We start from the raw sequence: 14,352 nt of genomic DNA, 5'->3' as shown, positions 1-14,352 counted from the left end.
CAGGGTCATTATGGGGTGCAGAAGGTGGAAGGTCTGGCTTGTGTAATTGCTTCCCTGCTGAACGTGGGTGTTGATCCATACTCCCAGCCTGCCTCTCTCTCTCCATAGTGGGGCAGCAGGGTTCTGGGGAGGTAGAGGTGCAGGACACATTGGTGAGATTGTCTGCCCAGGGAAGTCCGGTTGACATCATGGTAACATCTGGAACCTGGTGACTGAAAAAGTTGAGATATAAAGCAGAACAAATTATTGACTAATCATGAACCTAAAGGCAAGAATATTGAAGATGAAGATTTGTGAGTTTTTGAATGTGTACTCTGTGGCAGGCACTGTACTAAGTGCTTTATCTCAATCAAGTTTTATCGAAACCATAATAGCTGAAAATAGTAACAGTACTGATATGGATATATCAGTAAACACTTAATGGTGTAGCTACTCTGCCCTAATCCAGCTAATCATATATATGATAGAGACAGAGAGAAACTGAGAGGGAAAGGAGAGAGGGAGTGATAGAGGGAGCTAGGTGCTGGCACACCTGGTTGAGCTCACATGTCACAATGCACGAGGACCAGGGTTCAAGCCTCAAGTCTCCATCTGTAGGGGGAAGGCTTCACAAGCATTGAAGCAGTGCTGCAAGTGTCTCTCTGTATTACTCTCTATCTCTTCAGTCCCCTCTCGATTTCTCTTTATATATATTCAAATAAATAAAATGTTTTTTAAAAGTGAGAAAGAGAAACCTGCGGCACTGCTTCACCATTTATGAAATCTCCCCTATAGGTGGGGGCTGGGGGCTTGAACCCTGGTCTTTGCTTACAGTGGTCTTTGCTCAACTGGGTGTCCCACCATGTGGCCCAGCACTGGTATTTCTGTGCTTTAGGAAACGGAGAAGTTGTTAGTTACTCAAGAACATGCATTTGGGGAAATGGCAGAGCCAAAGTCAGGCATATATGACCTGGCTCCAAATCCCACAATGTGGGAGCAGGACACCATGTAAAACCCTCTTTTTAGTCCTGTTTGTCCAAAATGGAGTGGCCCTGAAGTGTTTGCATCCACAGGGAGATTAGATCTCTGGTCCACTAAGTCCTCTCTCCTGTCAAAGGCATCCACCAATTTTGGTGCTGGTGTAATTGGTGGTAAAGGAGAAGCAGCCGACACCCACTGTCTGTACTGAGTGCTGGGACTGGGTGTGGTGTGCTGCTCTGCTCTGACCTCAGTGCTTCTCCTCCACTGTCGTGAAATGCTTGGTAGTTGGCAGGCATCTGGCAGACACACCACCTGCTGCTTGACTTCAGCTCATCCTGGAGCTCATGAGGAGGAATATGGGAACCCAGTTTTTGCTCTAGCTTGGCCTACTCTTCCTCCTTGTGAGAAGGGTCTCCATGTAAGTAAGAGTGGGTTAGTGATGACTGGGGTTCTGTTCGACCCAGTTTCTAAAATCCTACATGCTTTACATTCTAGTCGGACTCAGGAGTTACTAATAAGTACAAAGTTCAGATAAGGAGCCCAGGTGTTCAGCAGGTAGACCACACAGCCTTACTCCTTGCTGTGGGTGAGGCCCAGAGTTTGATTCCTGACACCACTTGGGAGCACCATGGATATCACAGAGGCCAGAGGATGGTGGGAAAGGAATTCCATGGATGGTGGAGTTGTGCTGTGGTGTCTCTCCTCTCTGTTTCTCTCTTTAAAAAAAAGTAAAGAGGGGCCGAGCAATGGTGCCACACATTACCACGCATAAGGATCCTGGTTTAAGTCCTCACTTCCCTGCCTGCGAGGGGGACACTTCACAAGGGGTGAAGCAGGTCTGCAGGCCTCTCTCTCTCTCCCTTTCTCTATCTCTCCCTCTTCTCTAAAGTTCTCTGTATCCTATCTAATAAAAATAGAAAGAAAAAAAAAGGAAACCCACCTGCAGGGGGGTCGCACAAGCGGTGAAACAGGTCTGCAGGTGTCTTTCTCTTCCCCTCTGTTTTCCCCTCCTCTTTTGATTTCTCTCTGTCCTAGCCTACAACAACAACAGCAATGACAACAGCAGTAATAATGATAACAACAAGGGTAACAACAAGGGCAACAAAGGGGGGGGAAGAAAAGCCTCCAGGAGCAGTGGATTTGCGCAGGCACTGAGCCCCAGCAATAACCCTGGAGGCATAAATAAATAAAAAATAAATAAACAAATAAATCCCAATTCCACCAGAACCTGAAGTGTTTGTCACTAGGAATCTTATTGTTAAACCATCACTGAAAGGGAAGCAAATCTGAAAAACACCAGAGGAAGCCAGGCAATGTTTCTCTTATCTGAAAGAGAAGAGGGAAAAAAAGAACACTCAGTAGTAATAGAATAGTAGGTGTAGGTGTGACTTAGAAAGGAAGTGGAGGCAAGAAGACAAAAATGAGGCAAAAAGCCCTCATTGATTTCTTCAGATTTGTCTCTTTAGTTGACTCTGCCACTCACAGTCCTAGAGTGGGCTGTAAGCTGACATAAGAGTGGACTTTGACTTTTTGATACACATTGTCTTTTAATATGTTATTTTTGGGGGATACTATAATGGTTATACAAAAAGATTTTCATGCCTGAGGTTCCAAAGTCCCAGGTTCAATCCACCCACTTCACTGTAAGTTAGAGTTGCCAGTGCTTTGGTTAAAAAGAGAAAGAGAGAGAGAGTGATCCAGGAGGTAGCGCGGTGGATAAAGCATTGGATTCTCAAGCATGAGGTTCTGAGTTCTGTCCCTGGCAGCACATGTATCAGAGTGATGATATCTGGTTCTTTCTCTCTCTCCTCCTATCTTTCTCACAAATAAATAAATAATAAATTCTTTTTAAAAAATAGAAATTATAATCAGAAAATTATAATCTCTGTAGAGATAGAAATATTCATGCCCTTATGATACAGCCACCTTGAGCATCTTCAGGATCTTCAAAATGGTCTTTCTCATATTTGCTCTTGCAACTTCTCAAATATCTTCCCTACATTCAGTGCCCAATGCAAGTGTCATTCCGTCTGAGCAGATTTCCTTCTCTCCCTGTCAGTAGGGACTTGTTAAGAGTACCCCAACTGATTGTTTCCTTGGGTTTGAAACCAGAAATGCATGGTTTGCCATGGGATGCCAACAGAAAAAAAGTTACCCTTATAGATCTCAAACTATGTCACCATCTTGGTTCCCACAGAGCTTCCCTGGGAGAGCCAATAATAGGCGGCATTCCGCTTGGACTGAGGATGGCACCCACACTGCTCAACCTTTCACTCTTCCTTTCCTCCTTGTTTCTTTCTTCCTTTTTTTCTTTCTCTCTCCTTTCTTTCTTTCTTTCTTTCTTTCTTTCTTTCCCTCTTTCCTTTCTTCCCTTCTTTCTTTCTCCCTTTCTTTCACTTCTGTTACTTTCTATGAGAGAGAGACTAGAACACTGCAGTGGCAGGGACTACACTCAAGATCTCTCAAATGCAAGGTCTGTGCTTCACCCAGGAGTTCACTTACTTGGCCCCAGACACCAGGCTTTCAATTCCTTGAAATCTGTGTGGTTCTCATCTTACCTCCCTTGTCCTCATTGTCATATTCTCCAAAAATGCTTTCCTCCTCACCATGTAAAATCACAGCCTCCCAAGCCATTTCTCTTCCTCCCTGCTTTCTGTGTCCTTCTACCCTGTCACCTAATACCTTTATTGAATATCCGTCCTCACCTCTCTTCTGGTGTAGCCTCTAAGGGGCAGGACCTGTCTGTGTCTGCTGTGCTCACTGCTGTATCCTCAAGCCCCCACATCAGGGCTTCACCACAGAGTAGACACTCAGTATTTCTGGAAAGAAAGAATGACTAGCCCCAGACTTCGTAAGTGAAAGCCTGGATTTGGAGAACCAGGTCACAGCCTGTGCTTCTCCACCTCCATTTTCTTGTCAGATGTGTGTGATCACAAGGCCACCATGGGACTTGAACAAGCATGTGCTCCTCGAAACCCTCTGAGATGGCTAGAAAGAGGGCCTGTGCCAGAGGAACACAGGCTTCTTAGAGTTTGTGGCTAACCAAGTCCATACATGAGAACCAACCCTGACCACATGCCTATAGAAGGAAGGAAAAATCAAGAAGCACTTCCCCACCTTACTGGAAAGGGAGCTCCTGGGCTCCCCAGATGCATAATGAAGGGAGGTCAGGCTGGTGACTAGGCAGTGTGAGTGAAGCGAAGTGGGTAGATGGGACTAGGAAAGACCTAGCAGGAGGTGTTATCTATTTAGGGGGTGCAGTTATGTCCCAGCCCTGTTCCATTTCTCTGTGCCATGAGTGTGTGCCCTGCAATGCCAGAGCTCCCATCTCTTAGAGCAAGACCAAAGTCCAGATGTGGACATGAAATTCTCCATGATTTAGAAACTATAGATCACAGCATGTCAGTGGGCCAGGCGCAGAATACAAACCCCCTAGAATACAGCCCCATGGTAAACAGTCCTTCAAAAGGAGAAAGACAAGATACTTAGACTCAGCTCAGAGCCCAGATGGAGACCTAGGCACAATGGGAGGCAGGTGTGAACTTGATATTCACTCCACCTCCTTCTACCAGCCTCAAGTTCCTTAATGATAGAGCCCTATCATTGGGGCTACAGTTGTGAGGGAAAACGGAGGTGTCACTTGATCTCATGGGGCTTACTGTCTCATGGAAAGAGATATTAATTGAATGAATAAAAAGTAAAAAATACTCAAATGAGTGGAAGAGAGTGTGGTAAGTATTAGGAGAGAAATATAAATATGCAATAGTGTTTGGATCTGTAATGAGACAGAGACTTCTCTGGGTTAGGCCTATGACAGCTGAGATGTGGAGGAACAGTGCATATTCACTGGGTCAGAGAAGGAAGGAAGGAAGGAAGGAAGGAAGGAAGGAAGGAAGGAAGGAAGGAAGGGAGGGAGGGAGGGAGGGAGGGAGGGAGGAAGGAAGGAAGGAAGGAAGGAAGGAAGGAAAGGAAGGAAGGAAGGGAGGAAGGGAGGAAGGGAGGAAGGGAGAAGAGAAGACAGAATAATAGCATGTGCAAAGGCACCATGGCTGGAGACCAGTATTGATGGAGCAGAGAGAGCTAGACATAAGAATGAAGCTGATTGTCAGGAGGACCTCTGGAGACAGACCAAAGGGTTTTGTCTTTATTCTAAGTGCAAGGGGAAAGGAATGGGATGTTCAAGCAAGACACTGTAGTGAGCATGTGGTAAGTTTTGCATCTGGGGGTCATCATATTTCTTGCTTTAAGGAGAATGGATCTGGGGTCAGGCTACATGGGTTGCAAAGTGGGGGACCAGTTTGCAAGTGGTTTAACAAAGCCCTACTTGTGACAGTTGGGGCCTCTTTTTGTTGGGGGGGAGTGCAGGATTATGAGCTGGTCTGGGGAGCCAAGGTGTACTGATCTATCCCCCTTAAGCTATTGCTGTCACCTGGTAGTGCTCCCCAGACAAAAGGCAGCCTGCAGGAAAGGGAGGGCAGGGCCCCCTCTGGCTGGGGGGCTTCTTCCGGCCCAGCCTGTCCATGCCTCTCCCAGCTTGAACTAGAGGGGCTCTCTTGACTGTGTTGCCCTAGAAATGTGGCTGGAGGGACTTCTTGGGAAGAATAAAGATTACTTATGTTGACAAGGGAGGCCCATAGGTAATTTATTCAGGGAGATAAAAATAAAGAAAAGCAGTCCCCTGCTGGTAGAAGCTGTGGGCTCTGGTAGCCAAAAAGGCACTTGGAGCTGCTTTGAACTAAGATTAGTTCAAAAGATTTGAGCGAAGCTTTCCGTGGAATCTTCTGCTCCAAACACTGGAAAGAGCAACGCCCTGTGGATTTTAACTATCTATCTCCGTCTGATAATAACTGGTTAAACCAGTCAGCTCTGAGCGCCTGCCCCAGGGGGCTCCTTGTCAGCTCAAAAGGGGTGTGTCTACTTGCAAGAAATTAGAACCAAAGATGTTTACTTTGAACTGACTTCAGCAAAAATGAGAAGGGGCAACGTGCCCCTAAGGAAGGCTGGGTATGGTCATTGATTTGATGGCCGAAGTTTATACCGTGGGAGAATATTTTACCAAAACTTGTTTGTTGGCTTGTTTTTTGCCACTATGGTTATCATTGAGGCTGGGTGCCTGCACAACTCCATTGTTCCCAACAACCACTTTCTTTCCTCTAGAATAGATAGAGATTGCCAGACAGAGATAGAAAGGGGGGTGGGGGCTAGGGAGAGAGCATATGATGATTTTGCAAAAAGACAATCATGCCTGAGGCCCCTGATCCCAAGTTCAACCTCTCTCTCTCTCTCTCTCTCTCTCTCTCTCACACACACACACACACACACACACACACACACACACTAAAATAAATAAAATAGAAGTTGGTGTACTGCACTAAAGTAAAAGACTCTGGGGTGGGTGTAGGGAGAGTTCAGGTCCTAGAACATGACGGCAGAGGACCTAGTGGGGGTTGTATTGTTATGTGGAAAACGGAAATGTTGTGCATGTACAAACTATTGTATTTACTGTCAACTGTAAAACATTAATCCCTTAATAAAGAAAATAAATAAAATATTAAAATGAAAATTAAAAAGGGGGGAACAGGTGATGGCACAAATTACCATGCACAAGGACTCAGGCTCAAGCCCTCCATTCCTTACCTATAGGGGGAAAGCTTCACAAATGGTGACACAGGATTGCAGATGTCTCTCTCCCTTTCAACTTCCCCTTCCCCCTCACAAATTCTGTCTTAGCAGATAAGAGAAAAAAGAAAAAAATGGCTACTGGGAGTGGTGGATTTGTCATGCAGGCACTGAGTCCCAGCAATAAACATAGCAGAAAAAAAAAGAAGAGAGAGAGAAAGGGAAAGCGGGGGAGAGAAACCACAACACCCACACACTGTCCTGAAGTTCCTTCCTGCAGACATTTCCATGCAGTGGCTGGGCCACCATCCTGGGCAGCACGTGCACTCTACTGGTGAGCCACCTTCCTGCTCCCCTCCTCCAAAGCATTTTTTTAAATATTTATTTTATTTTATTTATTTATTCCCTTTTGTTGCCCTTGTTGCCTCCAAAACATTTTAAAAGGAGCCAGGGTTGGGTAAAAGTTTTCTACAAAACACCAGACAGTAAATATTTCTTTTGTTTGAGCCAAGCACCTGCTTTCAGTTGTTCAGTTTCCCAGATAAGAACACTATCAGAAGGGACTTCATTATTTGGTGGAGAGGTCAGGAGGGCAGAAGTACTAATTTGGACGACCAGTTTAGGACAGATAGAGTCAAAGAGGTGAGAGTGTCACTGACTCAGTGACGACCCTCTTCCTACCCGAAGTGACCCAGATAAGATGTTTTTATTTTATTTTATTGTTATTTTATTTTATTGTTTTTTTCTTTTTAAAAAAATATTTATTTATTTATTTATTATTGGATAGAGATCAAGAAATTGAAAGAAGTGGGGGAGATAGAGAGGGAGAGGGAGAGGAAGACAGATATCTGCAGACCCACTTCACCTCTTGTGAAACTTTCCCCCTACAGGTGGGGACCAGGGGCTTGAACCTGGGACCTTATGCACTGTAATGTGTGCGCAACCAGGTGCACTACTGCTTGGCCCTATTGTTATTTTTTTTTTCTTTTTAGATATAGAGGGCAAAAAGGCAGAGAATAAATAAGATCACAGCGCCAAATGTTCCTTCAGTGCAGTGGGGTCCAGGCTTGAACCTTAGTAACGTACGTGGCAAATCAGCACATTATCCAAGCTTTGTTAGCCCCTGGGTTGTGAATTTATTTATTTAATAGAGACAGAGAAATCAAGAGGGAAGGTGGAGATGGAGAGTAAGATACCAACAGCACTGTTGGGCTACTCATGAAGCTTCCCCACTACAGGTGGGGACAGGGGGCTTGAACTCCAGGTCCTTGTGCATGGCAATATATATCCTCAACCAGGTGCACCACCACCTGGTCCCTGGATATGATATTTTATGACCAAGATGAATCTGTTAGGGAGTTGTCACTGTGATGGCTGTTCAAGGCCAGTTCATCCTTGGCCCCCTTTCTGCTCACCCTTACTGTCTGCAGGTCTCACAGTAGCATAAAGACCCGAAAGCCATCAGATTAGCTATGAAAACCTTTCTGTGCCTTCATTAGTCTGTATGACCTTGGGTAAATTACTTAGCCTCTCTGAGTCTCGGTCTCCTCATCTGTACAGTCAAGATGCAAGTAGCACCTGCTTCAGAAGTCTTGTGAGGACAAAGGAAATGATGTGTGTGAAACACATCCAACAACTGTTTGCTGCGCTCAGAGTCAGTGTTTTGCTCTCATTATTGCCTCTTTTCTCTGTCACTGCTGATTGGCTGGGTCTGTTCTTCCTTTGGCCAGGCCGGAGAAGAGGAACAGGAAGGTAAAGAAGAAAGCCCCCCATCAGTAGGCAGGCAGGAGAAAGAAACAGACTCCTCTGACACAGAAAACACCAGAACAAAGAAGGTAAAAGGTGTCCTAAATACCAGCAGTTCAGTCACATAATTGTCATAAAATGCCCCCAATGTGACAATTTGGGGACCAGATCATAGGGGTCCCAGTCCTGGGTGGAATGGCTTTGCCTCGGACCTTGGGGAGTCTTCATTGAGGAGACTTCACCACGTGCCTGGGCTCTGCCTCATACTACGGTGACCTGACAGTACTTGGAAGAGAAAACATGTGCCCCAAAAAGGCTCAGGTTTCAGAGCCAGATTCCCAAAATAGGCAGGTCCCTTGGGAGAAGTGGGGGAGAGGCTGTGGACTGGGCTTCAGGTACTCACTCCAGCTGGGGCTTTGACCTCAGCTGGCCCAGACTCGGAGATTAGTAAAACATCTACTATGCTTGCGTAGATTATTTTACTTAATTAAAATGGAAAAAAGGAAGAAGCTATAGTGCTGGACTGCCACAGCAAATAGGAAAAGAAAAGAGATAAGTCCTTGGAAATTGGGCAGCTCTGACTTTCTGGTTCAGAGGGGTGGAGAGAGAGGTATTGCTCTCAGGGAAACTGATCTCCAAACTCTAGCTGCTGAGGACACAAGGGAAAATTTAAATCCTAGTAGTGGAAATTGCATCTATTTAGTGAGCACCTAATGTCTACCCAGGGTTGAAATTCTTTGTGTGGTTGAGGTCCAGAAGGTGGCACAGTGGATAAAGAAAGCACTGGACTCTCGAGCATGAAGTCCCAAGTTCAGTCCCCAGGAGCACATGTTCCAGAGTGAAGCTCTGGTTCTCATTCTCTCTCTCTCTCTCTCTCTCTCTCCCCCTCCTATCTCTCTCACTAATAAATATATAAAGAATTTTTTAAATGCCTTTGTACCTTTGCTGGTGGGTGTGGTATAATCTTACACTGTAATCTTACAATCTTGCCACCCACTATTAATCACAAATTAAAAAAGAAAAAGTCTTGCTGCCACTTTGAAGATGGTGGATTAAGCACTAAGGACTTTTTCCAAATCCTGTGGTATTTGAGCCTTACCCTATGTATGAGTCAGGGATGTAGGAGTTAAGTGATTCATAGCCCAGCAGTTATTCCCAGGTAGAAGTAAGAGTGCTCAGGATCTTGCTGGTCTGAGGTTGCCCAGTGGTCAAGGTTTGTGCCCCCTGGTTGGTCCTAATGCCTGCTCCTCAGCCACCCCTAATCACTTTCATTCTGTGGTTTCACTCAGGTGCCAGATTGGGAGAGTGGAAGTGAAGGAGAAGGGGAGAGCTGGTATCCTACCAACATGGAGGAGCTGGTCACAGTGGACGAGGTGGGGGAGGAAGAAGACTTCATCATGGAACCAGACATCCCAGAGTTGGAAGAAATTGTGCCCATTGATCAGAAGGACAAAATCTGCCCAGAAATATGTCCTTGTGTGACAGCCACCTTAGACCTGGACTTAGCCAAGGATTTCACCAAGGAGGGAACTGAGACCATTGGTATTGGGGCTCCTGAAATCAGCCTCAAGTTGCCCAAAGAATTGCCTTCTGCCTCCACGAGCTCTCCTAGTGACATGGACATGGAAATGCCTGGCCTAAATCTGGACGCTGAGCGGAAGCCAGCTGAATGTGAGACAGGACTGTCACTGGAGGGCTCAGATTGCTACGAGAAGCAGGCAAAGGGAGCAGGGAGCTCAGATGTTCGTCTAGTCCCTCTAGTCCAGCAAATGTCTTCCCCCAAGCCAGCCGAGGAGAGGGCCCGACAGCCTAGCCCCTGTCCCGATGACCACAAGACCAGGAGGACCCCCGAAGATGGGTTGTGTGAAGGCAGCCCCCCGGAGGAGAAAGCCAGCCCTCTCACGGAACACGACCTCCAAAGCCAGGCTTGCCAAGGAGTGTTAACCCCGGGTAACTACCTCCCCTTTTCTCCTGTGTGGTTGCGTTGGTCAGAGCTTGGCTCCCCTGGAGGAGTGTGTGGGCATGTGCAGGCTGGAGCCAAAAGTCTCACCGGCACACAAGCCGGTGCAGAAGGCAATCCTCTGAAAGTCTGCTTCAACTGTTAGAATTCCTCAGACACATTGCAGAAAGGAAATCAGATAGGAGGCCACACACTTTCTGAGAGGCAAGCTCAGAGAGGCAGATTCGGGGCCCCACATGGACTCTGAAATCAGCTAGCTAGAAGTAGTTTAGGTTCGCTACAGTACAGATTCTCAGTCATAGGTGCTTGGACTTTTGGGGGTCAACAAGTAGTCTCGTGTGCCTGCACAGCAGGGGACCACTCAGCCTGGTACTTTCTGAGCCCTACGTGATGGGGTCAGGGTTGGGGGAGAGGATGAGCAAGAAGGGAGCAGCCTGTGGAAGAATAAGGGGCTCACTAAGGGCTGTGGCTTATTCCCCTTCTTACTACAACTGGGCAGTGAAGCAGGCTTGTTGCAGGATCTCCGTTGCCTCCATGGGGCTGATGCTGTGCCTTGCCCAGCACTATGACATCATGAAAGACAGTTTAAAATAGGCTCAGCCCTATCTTCTCTGCCAAGTAGAAACTAAGATCCTTCAAGGGCTGGGGATGGCGGGGAGGAGGAGGAGGAGGAGGAGGAGGAGGAGGAGGAGGAGGAGGAGGAGGAGGAGGAGGAGGAGGAGGAAGAGGAGGAGCCTTCCTCGTCCTTATAGTAAAATGACTAGTGATTCAGTTCGCAGAAAGTCTATAGCAGACCAGGGTGAAAGGAAGTGGGGCAGGAGCTGGGGGACAGAGAGCAGAGAGGAGAGGCTCAAAAGTAAACACTTCACCCCCAGAGCTCTTTGAGCCTTGCGAGCTGGCAGGTGAACTGGAGGCTGGACTGGTGTCGAGCTGACCCAAACTGTTTTCCACCTGCCTGGATCTGAGTCTCCATGGAAACTCTGCCAAGAACTGCCTTCTGGTTGCTAGAGAAACACAGAGGCCCAGGCTTGGTCTCCAGAAAGCTGGAGTAGAGGAGGAGTGGTTGTATTTTGCAGCCTAGGTCTTGACACAGACCAGTGGTAATGGCTTATTAGCTTCCCCAGCATTTGGCGTTCATATTTAACAGCAACACTGGGTGGGAGTTGGTGGCTGAGACTGACATGGCCATTTTCAGCACTCCTGTGGAGATTGGCACAGTTTCTGCCTGTCCATGGTTCTGTTTGCAGGAATGGAGTGACACGGGTATATGTGGGACAGGGTGGAGGAGTGGAGTGGGCATTCTGGGAGTGGATTATCCCAACCCATGGCATCAGTGGCCCACTCTCAACCCCACCCCCACCTCAGGACCCAGTACAAAGATTTGCCAGGTTTTATTGTGTGCAGCTTTCTTTTCACAGTGGAAAAAAAAAAAACAGCTCTTAATTACAGCACTTGGTTTCTAATTAACAGTCATCACCTTAGCCTGCTGGTAATAAGTAGTCCCAGGGATGATTCGCCCCCACCCCCACCCCCCATTTCTACCACACAGACACATACACAAAGCAAGGAACATGATCACAGAGTCTTTGAGACATGTTGTGTTTCATTAGTTCTTTGCTTTGGCTGGTGTTTTGCAGAAAACTCCAAGTACCTGGAAATGAAATCTGTGGACACCAGCTCACCAGAATACACAGAAGTGGAGCTGAAGCAACAACCCCTTTCTTTGCCTTCCTGGGAACCAGAGGATGTGTTCAGTGAACTTAGCATTCCTCTAGGTAGGTGAAAAAACAGTGCTTAGAATTCAGTGCCAGGAAATGGTAGTTCCATAGCAACATCTAAGAACTTGAGAGAGCTTTTTGTTGCTTTGTTGTTTTTAATGTCTGGTGCAGTGACCTTGATTTGCAACGTGCTGCTTTTAAGAGTTTTTGCAACTTCAGTCTCCCACAGTAGACCTCACTGGAGCCAGGCATTAGACACCACTGCCCTGGTCCCCAGAGCTAAGAGGGGCTTGTTCCCTCTCAGGGACACCTAGTTCCTGACCATGCAGGGAAGCAGAGGCCCTGTGACCTCCAAAAGGTCAACAGAAATAAACCTCTTCAGCTACTGTGTCTCCCCTCCTTGCCCTTTCCAAACAAGACCACATTTTTTTTCTCTTTGAAGGACCAACACAGAGACACTGAATGCACTGTACAGGGCAGACAATGTAGTTGGTAGAAAGAACACCAGAGAGACCTTTGTCCCTGTCCTTTCTTTTCATTTACTGAATGACTGCTTGTGACCTTCAGGGGAACCATATCCAAAAGTATTTATTCTTGCTGCTTTTTTTCCAGTCTCTATAAGACCTTTATTAACAAATATATATTTAAATTTTTTATATTTATTTATTTTTCCTTTTGTTGCCCTTGTTTTATTGCTATTGTAGTTATTATTGTTGTTGTTATTGATGTCATTGTTAGATAGGACAGAGAGAAATGGAGAGAGGAGGGGAAGACAGAGAGGGGAGAGAAAGATAGACACCTGCAGACCTGCTTCACTGCCTGTGAAGCGACTCCCCTGCATGTGGGAAGCCAGGGGCTCGAACCGGGATCCTTAAGCTGGTCCTTGTGCTTTGCACCACGTGCATTTAACCTGCTGCGCTACCGCCTGACTCCCTTAACAAATAATTTCAAAAGAGGAGGAAGCGAGGAGACTACTAGAGGATGGAATAGAGAGAAACTTAAAAGATTCCCCCTCTTCCCATCCCCATTCTGCCTCCACCCCCCCAACAGGATACTGTGAGAACTCACTTGGCCAGGGAGTAGAACCAGCCAGAAGCAGAATGGAAATCAGGGTCCCATCTGTGGAGCAGCCTCAGGGAGGCGGGTCTGCTGAGAAAGGGGATTAGGCTTCCAGTGACAGAGGATCTGAGCCGGACTTTCCTCACCTGTAGTATGAAAGTTGTCTGGACTGGTGATTTTTCTTTTCTTTTCTTTTTCTTTACTGGAAAATTAATGGTTTACAGTCGACAGTAAAATACAATAGTTTGTACATGCATAACATTTCCCAGTTTTCCACATAACAGTAGATCCTTCTCTGCCATCATATTTCAGGACCTGGGCCTCCCAGCGCCCCACCCCCCAAGTCTTTTACTTTGGTGCAATACACCAGATTGGTGATATTTCAATAGTGGTAGAAGCATTAGGGGGTAGGAGAAGGAAAATAACAACAATGATAAAAACAACAACCACAATAATACCTCCTAGGACTGCTTTTCAAAGAGAATTAACTAGAATCTTGGAGCAGAGAATGAAGGTACATTAAAAAGAAGTTCTTGGGTGCTTTTGATACTGCCACTAAATGCCGCAACACACCATCTTTAAGTCTTTGCATTGCTCTGAAAGACAAAGGAATGCAAGTTACTTTTTTGGGGGGCTGGGGGTGAGTGAGCTCTTGCATACACAGCTCCACTGCTGCCAGTATTTGTTTGTTTTTTAAATTTCAGATAGAGACAGAGAGGTAGAGAGAGTCTACATCACTCCCCCCCCCCCCAATTCATAGGCCTTCTCTTGGTGCTCCCATCTGGAACCAGGGGCTCAAATGCAGGTCCTATCATATGGTAAAAAGCCCATGTTTAGCAGAAAAGCAATTACAGAAGCCAGACCTTTCACCTTCAGCACCCCACAGTGATCCTGGGTCCATACTCCTAAAGGGATAAAGAATAGGAAGCTATCAGGGGAGGGGAAGGGATATGGAGCTCTGGGGGTGGGAATTGTGTAGAAATGTACCCCTTTTATCCTATGGTCTTGTCAATATTTCCATTTTATAAATAAAAATTTTAAAAAACAGTTCATTCTACCAGATGAACTATCTCCCAGCCCAAGAAGTAGCAGCTTTGGCGTTCAGAGAGGATTTGGGAAAGTGTCACAAGTAGGAAGTGAAAGTGTGGGCTACAGGATGACCATGTTTGCTCGCTCACAGAGAAACTGTCCAGTGAGGAGGCTCATCTGTCCTAGCAGGGCTCACTTTTTCTCTTATTTTCCTTTTTAAAGGCTTACTTTTTTTTTTCTTTTTTTTTTTTTTTTTTTTAC

At 46.3% G+C, this 14,352-nt stretch overlaps 1 protein-coding gene across 4 annotated transcripts in view; it reads left to right on the top strand.

The window, feature by feature from the left end:
• RBM20 (RNA binding motif protein 20) overlaps positions 1-14,352 on the top strand; it is a 243,108-nt gene that overhangs the window by 212,120 nt on the left and 16,636 nt on the right. For all 4 annotated transcript variants that reach the window (XM_060171334.1, XM_060171337.1, XM_060171336.1 and 1 more), the window contains 3 exons: positions 8,310-8,414; positions 9,615-10,275; positions 11,923-12,060. In XM_060171334.1, coding sequence (XP_060027317.1) covers positions 8,310-8,414; positions 9,615-10,275; positions 11,923-12,060 — 904 coding nt within the window. The remainder of the gene's footprint in view (positions 1-8,309; positions 8,415-9,614; positions 10,276-11,922; positions 12,061-14,352) is intronic.

This window comes from Erinaceus europaeus, chromosome 14 (assembly GCF_950295315.1).
Source record: "Erinaceus europaeus chromosome 14, mEriEur2.1, whole genome shotgun sequence".
Classification (NCBI taxonomy): domain Eukaryota; kingdom Metazoa; phylum Chordata; class Mammalia; order Eulipotyphla; family Erinaceidae; genus Erinaceus; species Erinaceus europaeus.
The sequence above is the reverse complement of the archived record's forward strand: the minus strand, read 5'-3'. Positions and strand labels throughout refer to the sequence as shown.